Raw genomic sequence first — 25,761 nt, forward strand, 5'->3', positions numbered from 1 at the left:
AGGGGAAAACATCTGAAATGTAAATAAAGAAAATATCTAATAAAAAAAATATGCCGGCTGGGATAGTCCCAGTCTCCTGCCGACAAGCAAAGCAACCAGTAAGTACTTCATCTGCATAGCACTGAGAGGCACAGACACAGGCTGGCTGCATCGAGGGACTCCTAGACATGTAAGTGCCTGTTACCGCCCTGAAAGGGGCACAGTACTGACTGGAGAGAATGAGAGGAAACACAGAGGAGATTTAAGCCAGTCAGGGCTGTTCATAACTCCTGCCAGTCAAGCTCTCACGCCCTAGCTCTACAGTAGGTGCCTTCCTAGGCAGAGAATTTTCAGAGTTTTTAAAATGCACATAATATTTATTTTCCAGTCACTACTATGCATCCCCACAACCAACTAACCACAAGAAATAAGAAATAATCATATCCATTTACATTGCTCACATTTACTCTACAGGCAAAGGATTTGCTTCCATAACTATTGACATCTACATAGTATAAAAATCTAAATTACAAAAAAATTTCCAAACTATATAATATTGGAAGTCAGTTGTATTATAAAGAAAATTTTATGGTATAAAATTAAGAGAGCTGATCAATAGTTTATAATGTTTTAAAAAGCAAGAATCAAGATAACACAATTAACAATCAGTTAGAATTTGATGTTTTGTTTTGTTTCTTTTCTTTGGAAAATGTTTTAATTTGTTTTCTTGATTTTAAGGGGTTTTACTGTTGTATTCGGTTTTTATTTTATTTTTATTTTTATTTTTTGAGAAAGAACTGAAAAGTTGGCTGAGGGAGATGATCTGAAGGACTGGGGTAGAGGAAAGGATATGATCAAATTTAAAAATGCTTTAAATAATAAAAATATAATTTAAAAGAATGTGTCAAATATATTTTTAATATCTTAATTGACTTATTAAAAAAAAAAGTCTAGCCAAGTGGCACATATCTGTAATCCCAGCATCTGGAAAGCAGAGGTGAACTTAAATCAAGTCCCAAAAAAACAAAGCTAGGGGGAGAGAAATGTTGTTAACTAACTTCTGTAAAAATTTTAACTATGTCAACCTAATCTTAGCTCGGATCCATCTGAGTTCTTATTCCTTCAGAAAGACTACAATCTCAAATGCCAGACCCAAGACTAAGTGGTAAGTCTGCAGAAGAAAATCACAGCTGGACTCAGGCCGCAGCTGACTGAGAAATGAACACTCATGTCTCTGTGTGAACAGTGCACAGAAATCAGCACACCAGTTTCCAGCAAGCAGGACTATTCTCCAGATGTATAACGGAAATGGGAGAATAAGAGCTGGGAACATGAATTCCCGCCCTGCTTCTGCAGACACAATTAATGACCCATAATCTGGAACTTACAAACTATCTGAATAAAGAATGTCAATATCTTAGATCAAATGGGATAGCCAGATCCTCTCTGATCTCACAGTCTTTATACCGACTCTGAAGCTTCTATCTGTAAAGATTAAGGTTCTGTCTCAGAAAGAAGAGTGACACCAAGTGGAACAAGGTCAGAAATGCACTGTTGTGCTTGGGTGGTTTTCAGCTTGCTAGCTACTTAATTCAATTTGCTGTTTCCACTACAATTCAGTAGCGATTAAACACAGTGCTATTTGATTAGTGGAGTATTTGATTAGACCCATGTCTTAATTAGAAGATCTAAATCAATGATTCTCTTCAGAGTCAAAGAGTCTTACTGTATGTGATGGTTCATGCCTATAATTTCAGCCCCTTAAGACCCTGAGGCAGGAGGGCTGCCCTGAGTTTGAATCAGCCTAGGCTGACAGCAACACTCTGTCTCAAAGAAGATGAGGTCTTATTAGACCTAATACTTTAATCTTTCAAAACCTGATTTGCTAAATTTAGGGCTTCAGTTTCTGAATATAACTAATTTTTACACTAATGTGGAAAGAAATTAATTTATAATAGAAAAATCTCTAACCAAGATTATGGTGTATCTCTTGAGGTCTCTTTTTTATAAAGATTTATTACACACACACACACACACACACACACACACACACACTCATAGTCGTTGTCTCCAGACACACCAAAAGAGGGTGTCAGATCTCATTACACAGTTATGAGCCATCATGTGGTTGCTAGGAATTGAACTCTGGACTCTGAAGAACAGCCAAGTCCTCTTAACATCTGAACCATTGGGCTGGTGAGATGGCTCAGCGGGTAAGGCCACTGACTGCTCTTCCGAAGGTCCTGACTTCAAATCCCAGCAACCACATGGTGGCTCGCAACCATCTGTAATGAGATCTGATGCCCTCTTCTGGTGCATCTGAAGACAGCTATAGTATACTTACATATAATAATAAATAAATCTTAAAAAAAAAAAAACCACACACACACACATCTGAGCCATCTCTCTTAGCCCTCAAGGTCTCATTTTTAACAGACATTTCACATTCATATATGGCCCACTATGTTTTTGTCAGAGCACAGACTTTTACATCAAACACATATAATCATTCTATATCTTAACATCTTTAAGGTTTCACATTTATGTTTAGATGTGTGTCTATTTTGGAGTGATTTTGGCATGAGCTTTGAAGAAGAGATATATTTTACATAGCCTATTTTCTCATTCATTTTTACAATTTGAAATACTCTATTTTTTAGTTTATTATTTCATTTATTAATTTATTTCATTTTTAAATTATTATAATTATGTTTATATGATATAGTATAATTCAATAAACATATACATATATGATGATCAGATTGGGATCATTAGCATTTCTACCTCTTAATTAATACCTAAGGGTCACCCCAGGCAGAATGAATGTATTTATAATGGATTCAGCTCTCCCCACTACTCAGTACAGGTCGAAAAGAACTGAAGTCAGCAAAGCAAAGACTGTGTTCCTGTGTTACTGCTGCACTGCTCACAAGAGCTAAGACACAGATCTACCTAGATACCTTTCAGTGCACAAATATAGCAAATGCAATACATAAACACACCATGCTATTAGTAAACCGCACACAAAAATACAAAGTCTCATATCATTATACCAAAGCAGATGGCTGTCAGACATCATGTAAGGGAGCCTGTGTTATTTCTTGACCATCTTCCCAGTTTATTCTAAACCTTGCAATCATTTCATCCATGTCTCCCCATTAGTCTCCATAGGATCTAACATGACTGTGTTGTCATTTATTTGTTGAGAATAGAAGCTTTGAAAAACTTTCAGAAAAATCAGTATTTGTACCAATATTTTTAAATCTTCTGAAATGTTAAGGTCTCTTCTCTTTTATTCCTAGCCTTATCTATCACACACACACACACACACACACACACACACACACACACACACACACACACACAATTGTTCCTATACACAGCATACCTCCCTCCACCCTAATATCAGTGTGCGTATAGTCATTCCAACAGTAATTGAATCTCTTTAAGTGTCTGTATTTGTATTCTCCACATTTCTGCCTTATCCACAGAAAATCGTGAGGCCCCTGTTAGATGCCTTACTGAAGTTTACACCTCTTTTTCTACCAGACCCCCTTGCCTATCTACTCCAGCAAGAGAAACAACAGGTTAAAGGGCTTGAACATGCTTTGATAATAAAATAACAAACCCATTACGATGACCATCCTCACATTGTTTAAATTCTTGTGACAAGCAAGAAATTGTGACCCTCTAGAACCAAGTGGAATGGTCCAGATACTCTAGTCAGAGGAATGGTTCTAAATTATTCAGGTCACCTTAAAAAGATTGACAGAGAAAGATCACTCAAAGTCTCATCCTAGCCGGGAAAGCATTACCTTTGCCCCACAGTCTGCTCCTTTCTGAATGCAGAATCCAATGAACCGCGGGTCTGCCACTTTTACCAATATGTTGTCCACACAATAGACATGAATACTCCAGATGCCTCTTTGCTCCATGTCCTCCACAATGTTTTGGGCTGCAAGAGCCCGGTAGAGACCACCATTCCCATCTGGAAAACAAACAACCCACTAGTAGTATTCCATGACCCTCTGTGAAGGCAACTAGAAGACTAACATTTAAGACTGGAATGGCTTTCACTACAAAGTCAAAAATACTGAATAAGCACATAAAGTTCAATCAAGTGTCAAAAGTTAATCATGCATACATAGCTTTGAAGTCTCTTTAGCATAATTATGCACACAATAACATTATTATTGTAAATCTGGGAAATCTCAAAAGAATAATTTATCCTATAACATAGAGTACAATATAACATTTATCAAGCAATGATTACTTCAGAACATTTATCTTTATTAATATTTATGATTCAAATCAGTCTGTATCCATAGCCCAAACAGACTTACCTAGCTTAAAATATTTAAGCATTTTACACTAATTCACTTGTTAAGAAGACAGAAATGGGAGCTCTGAGGGTACTAGTTAGTTCATACTGTTGTTCATCCTAAGGGGCTGCAAACCCTTCAGCTCCTTGGGTCCTTTCTCTAGCTCCTTCATTGGGGACCCTGTACTCAGTTCAATGGATGGCTGTGAGCCTCTACTTCTGTATTAGTCAGGTACTGTCAGAGCCTCTTAGGAGACAGATATATTAGGCTGGCTTGTCCTTCCTTCAGTCTCTGTTCCATAGTTAGTCTCTGTTAGTTAGTCTCTGTTCTGCAACTCCTTCCATGGGTATTTTGTTCCCCTTTATAAGAAGGAATTAAATGTCCACATTTTGGTCTTCCTTCTTCTTGAGTTTCTTGTGATTTGTGGGTTGATCTTCCTGTATTCCAAACTTCTGCCACCAACCAAGGACTATACATGGTGGGACTGATTGTTCTGGCAGCATATGTATAGTAGAGGATTGCAAAGTCGATCATTAATGGGAGGAGAGGCCTTGGCTCTGTGAAGGTTCTGTGCCCCAGTGTAGGGGAATGCCAGGGCCAATAAGTGGGAGAAGGTGGGGTGGCAAGCATGGGGAGGGAGGGGGGAACAGGGGTTTGTTCTTGTTGTTTTTGTCTGTTTGGTTGGTTGGTTTTTGGAAGGGATACTGGGAAAGGAGAAATCATATGACATGTAAATAAAGAAAATATCTAATAAAAAAAAAAAAGACAGACATGAAAACCTATTGAGATTAAAAGTACCATAAGTAAAAGTTTCTCTCTATCTTCATTGCTGTTTTGGTATATTTCTTCTAACAATCTTGACATTACTTAAACAATAATGAAAAACTAAACAGCACCCCAAAACAGAGCTAATAATAGTAGTAAACTCTTCTACAAGAAAGAAAGGAAGTAATAAAGGGAAGGAGAGAAGGACAGAGGAAGGGAAAAAGGGAGGTTGGGAGAGATAGACAGACAGACAGACAGACAGACAGACAGACAGACAGACAGATAGAGAAATATAGGTACTGAAAATGCAGTTCAGTTGATAGCACTCCTGACACCCATGGTTTGATCTCCACACTTTCTAAACAGAGTATGGTGGCACACACGTGAAATCCCAGCACTTAGGAAGTATAGGAAGGCAGATCAGTCCCTTCAGCTATACAGTAAGCTGCAGACCAGCCTTACATTAGACCTTGCCTCAAAACAAACAAACAAAACCAGTCTTTTGCAAACAGGAATCCAGATAAAATGCAGGCCCACACATGGTGAAGGTCTGGTTTACTGTCTACTCCTCTTGGTCTTTCCTCTAAGTATAGACTCACAGAGAAACTCAGGCAGGTTTCACAGCTGAGATCGCTCTCCAGGGCACTCTGTGTGGTCACACAAGCACTACAGTCCATTTCCAATAAATGCCATCAGTAAACTACAATGTGCACATTCTAACTGCAGACATACAAGCTAGGGTCCCTACTCATGTGTATACAGTTCTGCCTTGTACTCTCTTACTGTGTGAAGATTTCTCTGCCATGTAATGTCCCTAAGCAATTATCTCTGTATGATTTAAGATTTAAAGCCACTTGGAAACTATCGTTTAGCCTCTCACTACTTTGTTGTTTTGGTTTTTTCCATTGGTGATATGTGAACCCAGAGCCTTGTGCATGCCAGATAATCAATCAAGCACTGAATTAAACCATCAGCTAGACCTCCCACCTACTAAATAGTGATGCTTCGCTGTTTGTCAGTACAGTAAATGGTGTGCCAAGGGCACTGCTGTACATATAAAATAGTAAGGGAGGAGAATGAACATCCAGAAAGCTCTTTAGGGCAAACATCCACAAGAATGTTTACACAAGAAGTATAAAAATCAATCCATCCATTTCATTAATGGACATTTTCAACTTTCTAAACCATTGAAAATTTTAAAGAAAAAAATTAAAGGGGAAAGGAACCTGTTTTATTAATATCCAACTCACCACCATTCCAAAGAAAATCAGAAGTTATTGAGCTGTCCCATATTATCAAATAAGCCACCACTGCATGAGGATGATTACAAACCTGGAGCCATAGAGACTTTGTTTTTCTCTTCCAAGATAATTTTCCCATCAAAACTCATAGCAGGCAGCATTCCCTGCTGGAAAAACACCACGTTCTCCTTTTTTAAGCCAAAGAACTTGTGCTTTGTGAAAAACTCCTTCGTCGATTCCATTGTTCTGCCGCTAGTCATTATATACCTGCGAAAGAGAGTCCATCTTATAAGCAGCGAGACTGCAAGAATTAAGGCGAAGGAAAGTACACTTCATACATCTCCCACGCTGCAGAGGCTCTGTGAGAGCGCTTGCTTCATATCTGACTGACTTCATCTTTTTTTCTGCCTCAGAGACACTAATTAGCTGTTGTATTTCTTCCAGGATTTTACCAATCCTTATGCACAAAATAAGCCTATGAAAATATCAAACCTGTTTCCAGAAGCAAAGGACCCATGTGTAGAGGCCTAAGTGAGCATGTAAAACTCTGTGAAAGTGTATGCTGAAATTCAACCTCGTATTCTAAATAGAGGAAAAAGGGGACAGTGATACAGGCTAATATTCTCTTGTGGTTCTTATTAAAATTTGAAATAGACCCCAGACTCTGCTCACCATCCAGTTACAATCATAGAAGTAAAATTATACATTCTGTTAACCACAAAACTTTAATTCAGGATCTTGAGAGATGGCTCAGCAATTAAGACCACTCACTGTCTGCTCTTCCAAAGGACATCATTCAATTCCCAGCATGCACATGTGGCTCACAACTGACTCTAACTGCAGTCCTACGAATCCAGTACCTCTTCTGGTCTCCCTGGGTATCAGTCACACAGAAGGGGTTCAGACATATATTCAGGTAAAATATTTACACACAGAAAAATTAAAACAAATCTTTTTTTTTGTTTTTGGGGTTTTTTTTGGTTTTTCGAGACAGGGTTTCTCTGTACAGCCCTGGCTGTCCTGGAACTCACTCTGTAGACCAGGCTGGCCTTGAACTCAGAAATCCACCTGCCTCTGCCTCCCAATTAAAGGCATGCATCACCACTGCCCGGTAAATCTTTCATTTTTTTAAAACACTGAATTCATGACAGAATTGCAAAGGAGAAAAAAGATCTTATCTAAAACTACAATTAGGAACTAAAATAGTTCAGGGCCTTACCAGAATTTAAGCTACATTAATTACAAAAATAATTATTTAAATTAATGGAGAAAATGGCATGGTCTCCTGCCACAGTAAATATATATGTTAACCAAATCATTTGGGGCATTTGAATTTTTGTAATAAGCTGAGCCACAACTCTTTGTTTTATAGAAATAAAAAAAAGAGGTGGGAAACTGCTCTGCATACAAACAGAAGCAAAGCACTAAAAAGCAGAGGGAAGAGAACGAAGAATCCAACATGACAACAGAACCAGGGCTATAAAGAACATGCTGACCACAGAGAACACACAAGTCCCCCAAAACCCCCACAGGAATCAAGATGGAAAAAAGAAAAGTTCACAGCACCCCAATACTTGTGTATTGAAAAAGAACTTGAGGGCTGGCGAGATGGCGCAGGGGGTAAGAGCACTGACTGCTCTTCCGAAGGTCCTGAGTTCGGATCCCAGCAACCACATGATGGCTCACAACCACCTGTAATAAGATCTAATGCCCTCTTCTAGTGCATCTGAAGACAGCTACAGTGAATTACTCCAGAGTGAGCGGGCTGGGCGAGCGGGCCAGAGTGGAGCAAGCAGGCCAAAGCGAGCGGGGCCAGAGTGAGCCAGGCCAGTAGAGATCCTGAGTTCAATTCCCAGCAGCCACATACATGATAGTTCACGGACATCTGTACAACTACAGCGTATTCATACATATAAATAAAAAAATAAATAAAAATAAAAAAAAAAACCTGAAGAAGGTCATGGGCATTCCTGTGTTCCTTCCCACATCTTTAAAAAAATAGAAAAAGAAAAAGGAAAAGAACTTAAACATCTTGAAAACTTATTCCAAAAACCACGTCTTCAAAGGAATCAGAGAGCGGCAGAGCAGCATGATTCAGACTTGGAGCCCCAGAGAGGGAGACCCTTGCAAAGGAAATGAAGGTAAGCAGCTGCCTCTTCCTGCTGCCTTTTCTGATGCTGGAATAGGCTAGGGAATCTGCACCAGGACCAGAGGCTGTTGCTGGGAGACAGAAAGCCAGCAGTTTTGATTGGTCCTATGGGACTGAAGTAATAAGATCAAGGCCCCGAGGGATGTCAAATGCAAGCTGGTTCCCCCTTAAAACTGCTCTGGGAAACTAATCAGAGAGCTAAAGAGAAAAGAAAAAGTAGTGAAAGGCAGTGCAGAATCACCTGAGTGTCACTCCTCGTGCTTAGGAGGCAGTGGCCAAGACTGAGGCCCTAGGCAGCACTCCAGTAGCTGCCGAGGAAATAAGTGTGACCCATAGCAGAGAGGTCAACGTGGCTTTCATCTCTGGGGTGGACACGGAATAGGTGGGGGAGGGGGAAGAGGGAAGAACCTCCTAACCTGGTGCTTAGGCCTGATTTGCTAGACTGAAAAAGCCTAATGAGCCATACCATCTTATCATGAAGCTTCAGGTACTATAAGGGAGAGAGACCCAAATGCTTGAGAGAGGAAACAAGAAAACGATTAGGGATCAAAATGACACTGGACACCTGGCAGCAACAACAGGAATAATAAAGCAACACCTTCAGACTTCAGGAGGAAATTAATTTCTACCAGATAGCCTACTTTAGACACACTCTCAGTCAGTAAGAAGTTTCTGAACTGGGGGTTTGCTGGACAGTGAAAGGTATTCTTAAGGTGCTCAGTTAAGGGTATAAAAGTGAGTATGCACTCCCAGGAAAGCCCCGAGCTTAGGTAGGTAGCTCTAACATATCCTACTTTCAGCACATAGAGAATTACCTTTCCAAAGACCATGGGCACCAGGAAGCGTGCCCTCTAGTCAGCAAACTGATATACATTTGAATACTACGAAGCAGAAGCTTGGGCACAGGAAACGGCGGCTGACCACGGGATAGACTTGATATGTAGTTGAATACTACCCAGCACACTTCAGCGGGAGACGTGGCTTACCATGGGATGGTGCACTTGCCACCATGGCGTGTTTCAGCTAACTGCTGGAGCTTCAGAATACGTTCTGCTTGAATCTGAAAAAGTGTCTTGTGGGATGGCAAGCCAACATCGTACATGCCCTTGGGGTATGAGACTCCGAGCCTTGTCCCCTGCCCACCAGCTAGGAGAAGAACTGCTACTCTGTTCTGAGAAATCTGAGAAAGTCCTAGAAGAGAAAACACATGCATCATAAAACCTCCATTATTCAACACACAAACTTAAGCTTAGGCAATCCAGTCAAACACCCAAAGACTAATGAGAGACTCAGTTACCAGCTGGCTCACAACTGCTCTGCAACACCAACTCCAACTGAGTCAAGACTTTCTTACAGGATGGATTTTAACACAGAGAAATAAATAAAAAAATAAAACAAAACAAAAATTAAGCCAGAGAGAGACAACTACAGATGTAGAGAACTTCTCTCTTTGGAGATCCAGGCACTGTGAGCCCAGAAGGTTCTGCACACTCTTCCTTGACAACCTTACAAGAGAGAGCGTGGTCCCAGTGGCCTGTGAAAGAGCAAGGCCTTCCTGGATAACGTCCTGTTTGGACCACTTCCTCCTGTGCTTTCACTTGGACAGGTGCGTAAAACAAGGACGGTCTCATGGGTGCTTCTGAAGTAGAGCACAACAACTTCCACTTAAACTGTGGACACTTCAGGACAAGTCAAGCGACACCAACAGGCGCTTCAACTAGGACACATGAAGGAAGCTATCCAAGAAACCCAGGCAGAAGAAATACTGAAGCACAAAACCCCTGCTTCCACATCCGCGCCTTATAACCACAGGCATGAACCACCATGCCCACCGTAAGTCTTTAAATCTTACAACTGAAACTGCTTCCCAAAATGTTAAATACAAAAAGTAGACTAATCAAGGACATATCTATCTGAACTCATTTTATAAACTAATGCATTACTTACTGTGAATTTCACTAGGCATTCAACAAAAAGGAATTGTGATCAGTGTGGGTTGGTAGGAAATATTTTGGCACTGTATACATATTTCAAGTCATATATATTGAACTATGATGATAAAAACAGCTTGATATTTGGAATAAAGCAACAAAAAAAGGGGAACAAAAGGGAGGATACATGAAGCCAAAAAAAAATTAACTTTTAGTCAAAGTAGCATATGTAGGCATTTACTATACCATATTTGTCTCAAAATACTTGTTCATAATATGCTTGAACTATTTCATAATAAATCCATATAAATTTCTACACAATTATATCCTATATATGCATGTAAAAGAACATACTATAAAACATTACTAATAGTTATGTTTGTCTGGAGTGTAGGATGGCAGAAATTTTCTTTTTTCTTTGACATTTTTAGTATTTTCTAACTTCTTTAAGATAAGTATATATTACCTTTAAAATAAAACAAATCTATTAAAACATTACTATATTAGAAATGTTGAGCACATTTCTTCTCCACAAGACAGTTACCTTCCTGTCGTGTTGTTACGGAAAGAGAAGAGACACCAGTTCAGAAATGGGGAACGCAGCTCAGTGGTGGGACGCTTACTATGCAGCATCCATTCCCAGCACCTCTATACTTGCTAGGAAAATGTCCCAATAGACAGAAAACGGGTAACACCGAATAGTTATTAGTATAAGTGGAAGATTAACTTGCCCTTAACTAAATGTGCATTTTAAATCAAGGCTGACACTCACTCAGCAATCAGACTAGCCCAGAGTACCTTTACTAAGATGGCATTCTTCTCAAAGCTAAGAGTTCCCCCAGTTGCTAGTCTATGTTACACTATTTATGTGTAGCCAAAAAACTTTAAAACTCAAATTAAAGTAAGACCTCTCTTCAATAAGGAGCTTACTTAGCCCCTAAGAAATAACTTTCTACCCCCAGTTTCAAGTGTCCATTATCATTTCAATAACAGACTTTTGGAAACTACTACACAATACTTTTTTCCCCATCATAAAGAAAACAAAATTATCCTTGAAACAGTTATGAGACTCCTTGCAGTATATAAAACACAATGATACAATCTCCACCACTGCAGTCTCTTCCCTCTGATTAACAACTGTGGGAACTTTCTATTGACATGACTGCGCAAACACACAGCAATTTCTGCCAAAGTGAGAAGGATATAAAATCAGTTACAAAATCCCCTCCACCCAACTGTTAAGCCACAAATAAATACTGTTTCCTGGTACTGAGCCAAAAGGAAGTTTGCTTTGCTCCTTCTTGGGCCATACTTGGTTCTAACAACTGTGGATTGTACTATAAATGAAAAAATTATAAATGTAGATTAGTTCTACAGAGTCCATTAAAAGCTAAAGACTCCAAAAGAGGTCTGCTTGTTACTTACAGCCATTATGCCAGATTCCTTAAATGTTCATGCTATGACTCCAACCTCCTTAATCCCTAAAGGGAACCATGGCAGCTGGGATATAGGAGGGAAGAAGCCCATTTGACCTTTGATTTGGAGCAGTAGCCTTTTTGAAACCCAGAGCAGGACGGCAAGATTAATGATTCCAAAGTCAGAATGAGTCACCATATCACCAAAACTCTCAACTCACAAGTGTTCATCTCAAAGTCATTCTCTTGATTCTGAGTGGCCCTGCCCAATTCTCAGTAAGAGGCTAGGTTAGCCACAGCTCTTGGTAAGAGGGCAGGTCAGCCATGGCTCTCTCCATAAGAAGCCAGGTTAGCCACCCTTCTCTTGCCAAGAGGCTAGGTCAGCCATACATATGTGCGCATTTCAGATCTGAAAGGCATCCTCTGAATGAATAACCCATCTTACTCAAGCTGCTCTTTAACATCCTTTTGAATCCTCCTGAATAAAGCCTCATATAACAATTAAATACACAGAGCAGAAGGAAGCAGAAGCACTGTGACGATGTGAAAGGTTAGAGACCTGCCCAGGTAGAATCAGCTTCCTCTTCCCTGTGTGAAACAGCTTTCCCACAAGTGAACTCTCTGGGGCTCTTTGGAATACAATTTAAAAATCAATAAACCTGTCTGTCAGCCTAGGGAAGGGAAGGTACAGAGAATGTCAGTGACACCAGCTGTCTTTTTATTTCATGGAGTGAGAGGAGGGATGTCAAAAATAGCCACCGAGATAATAATGTTGCTATCATATTACTTACATCTATGAAAGTAAACATGTATACAACTAGGTAATATAAGAAAAATAGATCTGATATAGTCATAGGCAGCTTCAGATATTTTGAAGATAGATTCTATAATAAAGCATATTAGTCTCACTTGTTCATTCATTAAGAAAACAAGGCAAAGGGGCTGGCAAGATGGCTCAGCAGGTAAGAGCACTGACTGTTCTTCTGAAGGTCCTGAGTTTGGATCCCAGCAACCACATGGTGGCTCACAACCATCCATAATGAGATCTGACGCCCTCTTCTGGTGCATCTGAAGACAGCTACAGTAAATTACACTGGAGCAAGGGGCAGGGGGAGCAAGTGGGGCCAGTAGAAGTTCTGAGTTCAATTCCCAGCAGCCACACACATGATGGCTCATGGCCATCTGTACAGCTACAGTGTACTCATACACATAAAATAAATAAATCTAAAAGAAAACAAGGCAAAGTAAGTGTAACACTCAACTGTTGTGTTAGTCTGCCTTCCCTGTCAACCTGACTAGATCTAGATTCACCTAAGGGACTGGTAAGACACATTCCTGGGTATACCTGTGAGGGTATTTCTAGGGAAGATTAAGTAAAGGGAAAGAGACCCATTGTGCAGGAGGATGACACCATCCCATGGGTAGGAGCCATGACAGAGTCAAAGGGGGAAGAAGGAGCCAGTGAAGCACTGGCTTTTTTCTTTCTTTACTTCCAGGCCCACCATGATGTGACCAGCTCTCCTCCACCATGCCCTCCCGATTAGGATGGAGAGAACTCTCTGAAACTGTGACCCAAAATATATATACTTCTCCCTTTAAACTATGTGTCTGGTATTTCATTACAGCTATGGAAAAGTAACTAATACACAGGCCTAGGGTATGATAGTTAGCAAATGTTTTATCCACAGGAGGACTAAATTACAAAAAGCAACTCTACCAAAAAGCTACAGTGGAACTATTCTGCCATTCTCAAAAGTATAAATTAGTACTAGACCTAAGTCTAAGTTATAGTATATGTTTTGAACAAGAAATCTGTGGGCAAATGCAACACATAATAGTGATCAATATATAACTGCAAATTTTCCTTCTAGATAATGTCTAACATACACAGAAAATCAGGACATGTGCTGCTCTTCAAAAGTGTATGATGTAACTAGGAAGACAAATGCAAGCAGCTGTTACTAAAGGTGGAATCAAACACAAGCATACACAACTAATTCCAACTCTGCACAGTGAGGAAAGCATTGAAAACAGCAAATATGGAGAATGACCTTAAAGAATGAGTGTGAGGAAGCTGGAGTCGTGCCTCAGTAGTTTAGAGCACTGACTTTAAGAGTCCAGAGTTCAATTCCCAGTACCTACATAGTAACTCACAACCTTCTCTAACTTCATTCTGAAGGGATCTGACACTCGCTTCCGACCTCTGTGGGCACTGCACACAAGTGATGTACAGGTAAGCATGAAGGCAAAGCATTTTATACATACACATTTTTTTAAAAAGAAATTTTTTTAAAGAAGAATGAGTGTAAGAATTAGGCCTCTAACTCTGGCCACTGAGGAAGCCCAGGCAGAAAGGCTGCAGGCTCAAAGTTTCCCTGGCCTTCATGGTAAGCGCAAAACCAGCAGGAAACTAAGACCCTGTCTACAGATGTGGCTCCGTGGCAGAGTGCCTTCCGCACACGCAAAAGGCCCTGGGCTTGATCTCTAGTACCTCCCAAACAAAACAAAGAATGTCAGTCCACAGCAGGAGAACTGCGTCCTGCACAGCCCCATGACCTTCAAGGTGACCCTAAGCAGAGAAAGGGCACAGGCCAGACCAAGCTAAAGACAAATATAAACACAGGAGGAAATGCATAACAGAACACCTAGGCAAGGTGAACAGCCTGCCTCAGCTACAGTATGTGCAGCAACAGGCATGAGACACAGTAACACAGACAAAAACAGCAAATTCAGCTGTGGAAAACCAGTTCAAGGCAGATTTTCAGGTCAAAGCAGCTTAAATTGGAACATTTATCTCATGCCACAAAATTTCAGGGAAAGTAACCTAGCAAAAGTATAGAATTTAAAGACAAAAGGAGATCAAGGTGGATTATAGACTGGAGAAGAGCTTTGAAAGCAGGCATTGATAATTCAAGCATGTAGATGAGCCACAGCAGTCACTACAGCTACCTTGACAAGAATGCCTGCCATTTGCTAATGGGTCATCTGATCTAGTATGACAGGCACAACGCTACATGATCCGGCAACTTGAACAATGTCAGCATATCTCATAACACACTGGGTAAGACGTGAGCAAATGCTTAGTACCTTCACTTTCCCAGGCCTGGAGCTGGTCTTGATCTCTGGTAGCACTGCCCAAAACCTGTCGGGGCACAGGCTCCATTCGTGCATCCACCTTTTCTTGGTGAGAGGACCGATCAAATTCTCCAATGGCCTTCTGGAAAAATGAGTTCAGCTCTTCAAAGTTCATGGCCTGGAGCTCCATGTAAAGTTCTTCCTGCTGGGCTTCTGAGAGCCCATTCCAGAACTGCAGCAGGTGCTCCTGCCCAGCTCTGGACAACCTTTGCTTGAGATCATTTACATTCATAGTGCTCTGGGAGTGAAGCTTGGTAAAACCAGAAAAGGGAGAGCTGTGAATCAAAAAGAAAAGGAATTAAGAAAGGGCAGACAGATGTCCTGACATTTTGGCCAAGATCACTTAGCTAAAAATGGTCTCATGAGATTCTATCACCCAATCCAAGCTACCTTAGGTTATACATGTATGATGTTTGCACAGTAATCAAACAGCCTAATGGCACATTTCTCAGAACATAGCCCCATCATTAAGCTATGTATGGTACTATGTTTTTAAAAACTCAATATTTAGAAATGAACTTCTGCCTTTTGGACACTCAATATTTGTGAAAGCTCACACTTAAACAATAATTAGCACTATGTGCCGGCACTATATGAAACACTTTACTTATAAGTCTCATCTATGTTCCGATCTCTCCTTCACTTGTAACTGTTATCAGTATTCACCTTGAGGAGGTGCGGCCAGTGGAGTGGTACCTCATGCTCTCGATCTCTCCACTGCCTCTCCACATCTGCTGCTGCTACACTCCTCCTCTGAACACTACGCTACCACTTCATAGTTCAGCTGTTCTTCTCCTTTTGCCTCTAGTGAAGATAACTACTGTTGTACTCAGAGTTCAGCACCACCTATAACTATGAAAACTATTATTTCAATAGCAACTTCCACAGGGAAACGGGGGAGTCATGCCCATCACCTACTCACTACAAACCTGAGCCCTAACTGGAAAGAAAGGGGATGCACACATAACAATCAGGAAAGAAGACCATGTTAGCCACAAGCATGAGTATTCTATGATCACAAAGCCAACTCTTAAACCTCATAGTGCTAAAAAGTAAGGGAATGAAGAAATATTTAGTCTACCACCCACCTAGTAATGCAGGCTCTAAATAGGCACCAGCTGGGAAAAGTTCACAATCTAGCTCTCTGACCCTGGAGGGGGTCAAACAGACTGCATAGATGAGAGCAGGAAACAAGGAGACCTTGATGGCTCTGGTGAAAGAGGGTAAAGAAGAAAGGAATCAGTCAGAAAGTGAAGGCTTACGCACAGTGAGGATATGGTGTAGGGCAGGGCTAGCCCATGAAAACCAGGCAAAGACTGCAGATCAAAGAGTGAGAGATGGGAAGCCAACAATGGAGATACACAGGGCACTACTACCACCATGTGCTTTAAAGAGAAGAGAAAAAGAAGCCATGGTACCAAATACACTGCAAAGCAAGACAGCTAGAAGGAAAGCAAGCTAAAATACAAATGTGGATGTGAAAACCCAAGGGGACCCAATTAGAATGCTTATCATCAAAAAAAATAAAAAAGCAAACAAACACAGGTAAGGTGGCTCAGCAGGTAAAGACACTTGTCTCCAAGTCTGAGCACACAAATTCTATCCCCAGAACCCACATGGTGAAAAGAGAGATCCAAGTTCCATAAGATGTTCACACACACACACACACACACACACACACACACACACACACACACATGCACCCAATTGTAAAAAGTAAAACTTAAAAAAGAAAAAAATAGTGATACCACATGTAGCTAAAGATGTGGGGGAAAGGAACACTTGTATGATAACTAATAGAAATGTGAACTATATATTTGCTATAGGAATCAGGATGGAGGTTGCTCAAAATCTAAAAGTAGAACTCCAACAGGATCCAGCTATAACCACTTCTGGCTATCTAAGTCAGCATGCAGGAATATCGATGTGCACATCCACGGTTCTTGCTGCACTGTTCATGACAGCCAAGATACAGAACCATCCTAGATACCCATCAACATACAAACTGATAAAGAAAATATGATTATCTATAGTAATGGGATTTTATTCAGTCATAAAGAATGAAATGTCATTTTCTGAAAAGTGCATGGAACTAGAGGCCATCAGTGAAGAAAATGAAATTCAGACAAGTACTGTATTTTTTTTCTCTCATATGCAGAATCGAGATTTAAAACATGCCTATGCACATGTACATGCACCAGGAAAAAGGAGGAAATAAAAGGGGAAAGGTCCAAGGGAGTAGAATGGAGAATGAACACACCAGAGATATGTTACTCTTTACATGCAGAATCTAAACTTCACTATAGATACCCATGTAGGCATATGTGTGACATGAAAGCAGAAGAGAGACTAAGAAAGGGGAGCTAAGAAGGCAGTGGAAAAACAAACATGAATTATGTCTGATACATGTCTAAAAATGCCATAATGAAATCCATTATTTTGTATGCTAACTAAAAAAGAAAACAATTGGAAGAAAGGGACAAAACAAAAAACCCAAGGGTATGTCCCAGACTGGTTGTAGGGTCTGAATGAAAGGGATAACTTAACTTTGGGGCTCACTATAAAAAAATCACCAGTGCCCCGCCTTCCAACTGCTTAGCTTTGGCAGTTAAAGGGAAGGAGGTACCACCCTCTCCTCCTGTCACAGGATGGTGGCCAGGGCTACAGAGCATTCAACAGTCCATACGCATCACTCAGCTGCTCCAGGCATCAGGCCCCACACCTGTAAGATGAGATGCCCGCATCACTCAGCTGCTCCAGGCATCAGGCCCCACACCTATAAGATGAGATAAGTTTTTACCTCATCACAACCATTCAACATCAAACTGCAGAGGGAGTTCTGCACCTTGTGTCCATCAAGGCAAGGGTAAGAATAGCAGTACGGCTTCCGCAGCAAAGGCAGCATGTGCAGGCTCACCCACTGCCACACCACACAAGGAGTCTACCCCACACAAAGTAGGTGGCAGACATCCTGGAGACTCTGGTCGCCTGCACGTCCTCGGGAAGTCTTGCTACGGGAAAACAGACCATGCTGCAACACCAGAGCCGCCTCTAGAGGCACCCCAGAAGCCCATCACATTGCTGTCAGATGTGGGAACAGACAGACATTCCTAATTTTATTGCCTATACCAAGTCATAAATACTTTCAACCCCAGTGTCAATAAAATAGGAATAAAATTTTAATCCAAGGCTGAGGCCTAACAACCTTTCACAATCAATGAGAAAATGAAGCTCAAAAAAAGTTATGTAATTTGCCTTTACATCACTAGAAAGATGGGAATTTTTAACTCAGACATACATGACTCCAAGTCTATCCTCTTTCTCTCTCCTCTCTCACAAAAGCAGAAGAAACACAAAGAACCCAATGAGAGAGGTCTCACTTAAATGCAGGCAGAAGAATTTGGTGGCGACCATCACTGAGCTTTTGAATCAGCCTGCCTGGGGTCCTACTTCAATTCTACCATGGTCCAAGTTTGTGATTTTGACCTAATTATTTAACATTTCAATGCCCTAACTTTTCATTTCAGCAAAATGGAGCAAAGACCGTTCTTAGCCAGGTGGAATAGTGAGTGCCACAATCTTAGCATTTGTGTGGATGAAGCAAGATGGAGAATCTGAGGATCCTTTAGGCTACCGATTAAGACTGTGTTCAAGCTACAGAGCACGGCCCTGTCTCAAAGGCATACAAACAAAAAACCAAAACAACCAAAAAGTTTTTTTTGTTTACCTCTAAAAAAGGTTTACCTCTAAAGTTGAGGCTCTCCTTACTATGATGAAAAGCAGTTTTGAAAGTGCCTAGGACATGGAGAGGCCTCTATAAAATGCTACGCACAACCTTTTGAACATGAAAGAACTACTATAGACAAAGTCAAAAAGTTTATCAAATATACAAGAAAAGACAATTTCCTCAATGGGCGCACTAAGGAAATGCCTCCCAGTGTGATATATTCAGAGATCAGGATGTGGTGGCAGCAGTTGTCTGGAAGGCCATTGCAGCCTTGTACAGGGGACAGGCAGACTCTGAGAATGGGATCCTTTAGTGATTCCATCACATGAACATCATGGAGCACAGTTGAGTACAAACGTGGATAAGCTAAACACTCAGTGTAGCTTCTTGCTGGAACCAAGACCCATGGGAAACACAAGATAAAAGGGCTGTTGCTAAACTAACACCCAGCTTCCCAGTAAACCTTTACAAGTTTACTTGCAGGCATCATCAGGTATGTAGTAACATGCCCTGCTACATTACACGGGCAACGACTTCACTAGGGAATTTTCCCTTCCAGCATAACCTATGGACCCAACGTGGTTTGCTTTTTTTGGGGTCACAAAACTACAATGAGTTGTGATTTGTCCCGAGTCACACTCCTCATGATGTGATTAACTTACCCATAAAAGCTACCTTTTCGTGAGCACGTGTGATAACAGAGAATTTAAGGGGAAAAATTAACTTGTATGTGTGATTATTAATTCATTCACCAACTAGTTACTGAGCACTTACTGCCCACTGGAGTATGATGTGGGTGGCAGGGAAGTGAGATAAAGCACAAGTTCATACTCACATTCCAGAGTAGGAGACTCTCAACACCAAAAGAAAAAAAAATTCTGTTGAAATTTAAGTTTCAAGAGTTATATCACTTTTTTGTTTTGTTTTGTTTTGTTTTTTCAAGACAGGGTTTCTCTGTACAGCCCTGGCTGTCCTGGAACTCACTCTGTAGACCAGGCTGTCCTGGAACTCAGAAATCCTCCTGCCTCTGCCTCCCAAGCGCTGGGATTAAAAGGCGTGCGCCACCACCGCCCGGCGTTTTATCACTTTTTTAAAAAGCATTTAATAAGATAGCTGGAACATGTACAAACTTCTCAAAGAACATTTTTTCTATATTAAATTAAAAATAAGACAGCAGGAAAAGGTGGCTTTGCATTTATTCTCCAGGGAACGACTCCCAGGGTCTCGTGTCCAGCCGTTTTCCTGAGGACTCGGGAGTTGTAATGCTCAGATCACTGGGGACCCACATAACCAAACAAGCACCCCTGTTTCTTGCTTCCCGACTCTAGTTGTCCCCGACCCCATCATTTGACCCTGTGCAAATAATTTCACTTCCCTAGTGTATGTATTTCCTCATGAAGATAATCCGGCCTTTTTCATAAAAGTACTAAAAGTACTTCTTTCTTTCTTCTACTAAAAGTACAGGCAAACATACCATGATAAATATTAAGTAGAACTGTTCCTTTAAATGTCATTCAAAGCTGGGCAGTGGAGGCTTACTCCTTTAATCCTAGCACTGAGGAAGCAGACAGATAGATCTCTGTGAGTTCCAGGCCATCGTGGTCTGGTCAGAGGCAGAGGCTGGTGTATCAGAGACCTGATTGATCTACAGAACGAGTTTTAGGACAGCCAGAGATACATGGAGAAACCTTGTCTCAGAAGAGAAACAAAGAGAGAGAGAGAGAGAGAGAGAGAGAGAGAGAGAGAGAGAGAGAGAGAAGCAAACTCGTTCACTAAGTACTATTCCCCTATAGGTGCTTAGAAAAAATATTCATGCAAATAAAACAACTCATCATAAAATTTGATATCTGGTCCCAGAACACCAGCAATCTACAAAACTTATTACCAAAATCAAATCTGTCCATTTATGTGTCATGTAACATTCATAATAAACATGGTTTATATTTACCTGACACAGCTATAACCATAGTACTGTATCTCCTACTGATCTTCTTAAGAGGGGTGTGTATGTGTAAGTAAATGGTATATAGCAACAGAGAATTTAAAAGACATGGATTTTTATATTAAGAACAAAAGTATGCACTAGAAATTATGACTAGATTTGGTGTGTGCCTACAACCTAACACACCTGGATCAATATCAATGACAAACCATTATCAAACATGCCTTTATTAGAATTTAAATGCCACATTAAATAAGTCCAGTACTTCCCAGTTCCTCCCCCACCTCTGCTGCTATATGTCCTCAGAATGGGTTAGTAAATCGCTTTTGGGGGAAAAACAAAAAACAAAAAAAACAAAACAACAACAACAACAACAAAAAAAAACATATGGAGCCAGGCGGTGGTAGTACATGTCTTTAATCCCAGCATTAGGAAGTAAATGGATCTCTGTGAGTTCTGGGCCAGCCTGGTCTACAGAGAGAGTTCCAGGACAACCAAAGCTACACAGGGAAACCCTGTCTCGGGAAAAACAAAACAAAACAAAAAAACAGGAAAAAAGTAAGAAGAGGGGGAGGGGTGGAGAAATGGTACCGAGACTGACTTGAGTCCTAACCACCGACTATGAAGTCTTTTCCCTCAGCCAAGTGAGTCAACTAATAACGAAATACACAAATGCCTTCATTCGCTGCAAACTCTTGGATCCTAGCCCAGGGAACTTCACCTCCAAGTCCCTAAACTTTTGCCTCACATAAATACATAACCTACTAGCATGATCATTATCACCGGATTTCAGATTTCACAGTGTGCCGGTGAAGGCCACCCAGCCTCAGACCAAACTTTTAAAGATCTTCAAGAGCATATGTGTGCTCTCGGCCCTCAGGACTCATAGTTCTAACACTCCAACTGAGGGGAAACCCTGAAATCTGAACCTCTCTCGCTATCAGTATCAAGCGAAGCGGGTAAGTGGCAAGCGGGTCCTGGGCTAGCCACATTCCCCATTGGGATCCACCGTCCTCGTCGGAACTATCAATTCTTCTTACCCTCGTGGGTTCAAAACACCCCAACTCGCCTTCCCGACAGTAACAGCCTCCGCTTGTTCCCACCGGTGACCCCCTCAGAAATGACACAACTATGCCCGACCCTCGTGGCTCCTCTTCCCCAATCCAGGTGAGGGCCCCCTTAAAACAGCGCTGACACGCGCCGGGGACTCCATCACCACCAAGCCTCCTCACTCGGGTCTCCCCGCAGACCCTCCGCACATCCCCGCCCTGCCGCGACACAGCCCACGCCTCTCCCGAGCTCGGAGCGGCCGGCGGCGAGCGTGGTGCGGCAACGCGTAGCTGGGTCCGCGTGCCAGGCATAGGAGCGCGTGCGTGAAGGGGGCCCCCTACCTCCCTCGACAATCCCGCGGCTCGGCTCGACCCGGCTCCGGCTCCTTCGGCTCGGCTACTCGCCGGCGTCCCGCGCCCGCCTGGAATATATACCGTCATCCGAGGGGCCGGGGCGGCGGGGCGGCGGGGCGGGCCGCGAGCAGCGGCCGAGGGGAGCGCGGGCCCCGGCCACCCCGCCCCTCCCGCCGCGGTGAGTGGCTGCGACCCAGGGGCGGAGCGGAAGCCTGCCGACCCGACACGTCAGCGACCGAGCGCGGCCAAAGGGGCGGGCGCCGGCGATCGGAAGGCGGGGCCTCTTTACGTCACTCAGACTCTTGCCCAATAAGGATGGCCAAGGGTCCTGTCAGTCTGCGGCACCGCCCCCTCACGCACAGGCGGGAGGGGGCGGGGCCGGCTACGCGCGCGGCCTCGGGGAGGTGAGGCCAGGCGCCACCTTAAGGACAAACTGCAGGGCGGGTCCTAAGGGTCACCAGGGGCGGACCAGAGCGCCTGGTACGGAGCAGGGCGCAGATAGTGAGTCTTAAAGAGGCGGATTTCCGAACGCCCACGGATGCGGTTGGGAAAGACCCGCCGGTTTATAGGCAGAGATTCCTCCGGGGCAGGCCTGTGACCTTAAACTAGCTGGTTCGGTCTCTGATTCTCCAGATACCTGCCTGCTTGCCAGTGACCCAGGCTTCCTCTGTCGTTGTCTTCTGAGTCTCTTGGGTGTCAAGACAGCCAGGTTGCCTTTTGCTCGGCGACAGGTGAAAAAAGAAACGCAATCAAAAGGGATTAGATAACCTGAGGCCGTGCTAAGTGTGCCAGTCAGTGAGAACCGGTCCAGGGAGCAGGACTTAGCTGGGAGGAAAGAGCTAATGTTCAACGGTCCTGTTTACACCATAGGCAGCGGATGTGCATGTGCAGTGTTATGAAGTTGCATTTATATTTAAAGTTATGTTGGATTTTGCAGGTTTTGAAAGAGTCCAATTTGTTGAGATGTCAAAAGCAACTTAATTTAACATATCCTGGATCCTGGAGAAAGTCAGTTAGATGTCTTCCAACTGGTGGATAGACTTGCTCATTTTACATTTTCAGTGTTTTCTTAGTCATTCTTGCGTATTCACTTTTCATTCAGACTTTACTATCAATTTATGTCATTTAGAAATTTTATCACGTAACGATGGGTATCATTTGTAAACAAAAAGATAGTTTTCCATCTGATAAGGATGGAAAACTCTGTGATGGATAAACAGCTTGGTGGAACAGGATCAAGGAAGGATGTGATATATTATTAGCAGTATTTGCTTGGCCTTAGTCTTGCCTGCCCTCTGAAATCTTGTCAGAGTGCCACATCACCTGAGAAGCTGTAAACGCCACCCACACTGCCGTTGATAGTGGCAGGTGTGACTTCCTGGAGCAAGAATAACAACACGGGTGTGTTCTCTAGTTTTCATATTTCCAGTTTTGAAAGCACCCAGTCTTAAGTGAAGAATACAAAGCCCGTACACTATGAGGATTACCCAGAATCCCTTGACCTTTACGTATGCCAGTCGCTGGGGTTGAAGTAGTCTCTTAAGAAGAAACTGGCAGCTGCAGCATTCCATAAAGAGCATATGGTCCAAAACGTATTTATTGAGTTATTCTACATTAGACCTTATGATAGACTCTCCAGGGGAATCAAGAGTCTATTTCTTCAAAGGATCTCCAGTACAATGAGAGAGGTGGGGGAGATAGATGCTCCTTTTTCCAAAGGGAGGGCCATGAGTACAGCAGCAACGGCTCAGATGAGGGCCTTGGAGCTCAGAGAGAGCAGAGGATGACACTTTCCTCCAAAATCCATCCTTAGTCTCAGAAAGGATCGAGGGACCACCTCACACTTCTGAAAGCTGCCCTTTAGTACTCAGCACATATATATATATATCACATATATATGTATGTATATATATACACATATATATATAATTTATGGAAGGCAAATAGCTACCTAAGAAATGCTAATACACTCGGAAATTTGAAGTGTCAAAAGGGAATACTTGCCAAAAGGTACAGACGTTTAGTGGTGTGAGCTCAAAGTAAGATGCCAAAGCTTTTAAATTCAGACTCCATTTTAGAGAACCTGACCTAAGTTTGAAGTCAGGTAGACTAACAGGCTGGTATCTAGCATTAGTTTCCAAGTCTGAGCCTAGATCCAGTCTCTAGGCTAATCCCCAACAAGACCAGCATCTCCAGGTTATTCCCCCAGGTTACAAGCCCACCCCATGCCTAATGACCACCAATGCAGAGGGGAGCAGAAGTTAAGTTTATGATATGACTCCCAGCACCAGCCAATTATGTTAATGGCCACAGGAGCTTTCCAATTAGATGCTTGCACACATATTCCCTCTTGATGTTTACTGTAAAGCCTTGCCCCGATAGACATTCAGGGCTCCCCCACCTCCAAAACCGTCCTGCATGGTGGTGGTGGTGGTGGTGGTGCATTGGGGGATGTGGGGGGGGCAGAACTAGCTGGACTAGAATAAAGACCCTGCCGTGAGTTGCATCAGATCGGCTCCTGTGTGTTTTGGGGGATCACCAACATTTCTCTGGCACAACAAAACCAGTTTAAAAAAATAAATGGGTAGCCGGGCAGTGGTGGCACACACCTTTAATCTCAGCACTTGGGAGGCAGAGGCAGGTGGATTCCTGAGCCAGCTTAATGTATAGAGTGAGTTCTCTGGGTAGCCAGGGCTACCCAGAGAAACCCTGTCTCAAAAAACCAGAAAATAAAATAAAAAACAAATAAATGGGTAATAGTTTCATCTATTAGCTGGATAGATGGATGGGCAGACAGATACTTAAATGGATATTATGAGACCAGAAAAGAAAAGATCACCAACACTGAGAAATACACAATACACAACAGCACAGAGTGGGAAGGGAAAGGAGAGAGTGCTACCGAACAGCTGTTAGACGGTAAATATTAGCTGAAAACAGATAAGGGGAAAATGAAAAGAGAGGCAGAATAGTCACACGATAAAGCTACAGATAAGGCTGGGATACATACAGCTCAATGACAAGAGCACTTGCGTAGGATATATAAGCTCAATCCCCAGAAACACAGACAAAACGAAAGTTATATTGGAGTATGAGATGCTTTCTTTTTATCATATTAATGAGTTTCATTGACTTTCCATATATATATATGAATGAAACGGTAATCTCCCTTCCCTTTTGAGAAAAGGTGCTTTTAAATGAACCATTGCTGTGAAATAATTTAAAATTTTGAAATGTCATATAATAATAATAATAGGTTTTATGGTGATTTTTAGATTATTTGGGGTAAGCATATTTGGCTAAATTGTAAATTATTCTAACTTTGGGAAATACATTTCTTAACACCTTGGCTTAACTGGTTTTCTGAGTGACTTGTCAGACACGTGCCAGTCTGCCTACATTGCTTGCTCATCAGAATCCGTTAGAACCCACCTAGGTTTTTTTTTTTTTGAAAAGTGTGTGGGTCTTCGGGGCTGCCATACCAAAGCACAAGGACAGTGTGGCTCTGCTCAGCCTGGGTCAGGGCAAGGCCTGAGCACTCAGGGCATCACTGTGCCCAAGTGGGTGGTGAACTGACTAGCATTTTGCCTTTCTGCTGACAGTTTCCTAGGATGTAAGGACTTTATTCTCCTGGGAGATGATACAGCCTGAGCTCATCGCTCCTCCCAACACTTACATTTTCTCTAGTTCAGGGTGTGTTCTGGAATATTGTGAAATGAAGAAAACTCCCTCTTCAATGTCAAATGTTTCAC

The 25,761-nt window shown here is 42.1% G+C and overlaps 1 protein-coding gene across 7 annotated transcripts in view; it reads right to left on the reverse strand.

Moving 5' to 3' along the window:
- Nucleotides 1-22,229, reverse strand: part of Uap1 (UDP-N-acetylglucosamine pyrophosphorylase 1) — a 33,139-nt gene extending 10,910 nt beyond the window's left edge. For 3 of the 7 annotated variants that reach the window (XM_031388783.1, XM_031388773.1, XM_031388733.1), the window contains exons 1-5: nt 21,998-22,229; nt 14,890-15,212; nt 9,443-9,647; nt 6,399-6,574; nt 3,795-3,967 (exon numbers count right to left, since the gene is read on the reverse strand). In XM_031388783.1, coding sequence (XP_031244643.1) covers nt 3,795-3,967; nt 6,399-6,574; nt 9,443-9,647; nt 14,890-15,169 — 834 coding nt within the window. In that variant the 5' untranslated portion in view covers nt 15,170-15,212; nt 21,998-22,229. Of the gene's footprint in view, nt 1-3,794; nt 3,968-6,398; nt 6,575-9,442; nt 9,648-14,889; nt 15,213-16,025; nt 16,148-17,737; nt 18,787-21,646; nt 21,971-21,997 lie in introns of those variants that run through there. The other 4 variants (XM_031388739.1, XM_031388747.1, XM_031388755.1 and 1 more) reach the window with 4 other exon arrangements.
- Between the last annotated feature and the right edge of the window lie 3,532 nt (nt 22,230-25,761).

The sequence above is a fragment of the Mastomys coucha genome, unplaced genomic scaffold, assembly GCF_008632895.1.
Source record: "Mastomys coucha isolate ucsf_1 unplaced genomic scaffold, UCSF_Mcou_1 pScaffold1, whole genome shotgun sequence".
NCBI classification, from domain to species: Eukaryota; Metazoa; Chordata; class Mammalia; order Rodentia; family Muridae; genus Mastomys; species Mastomys coucha.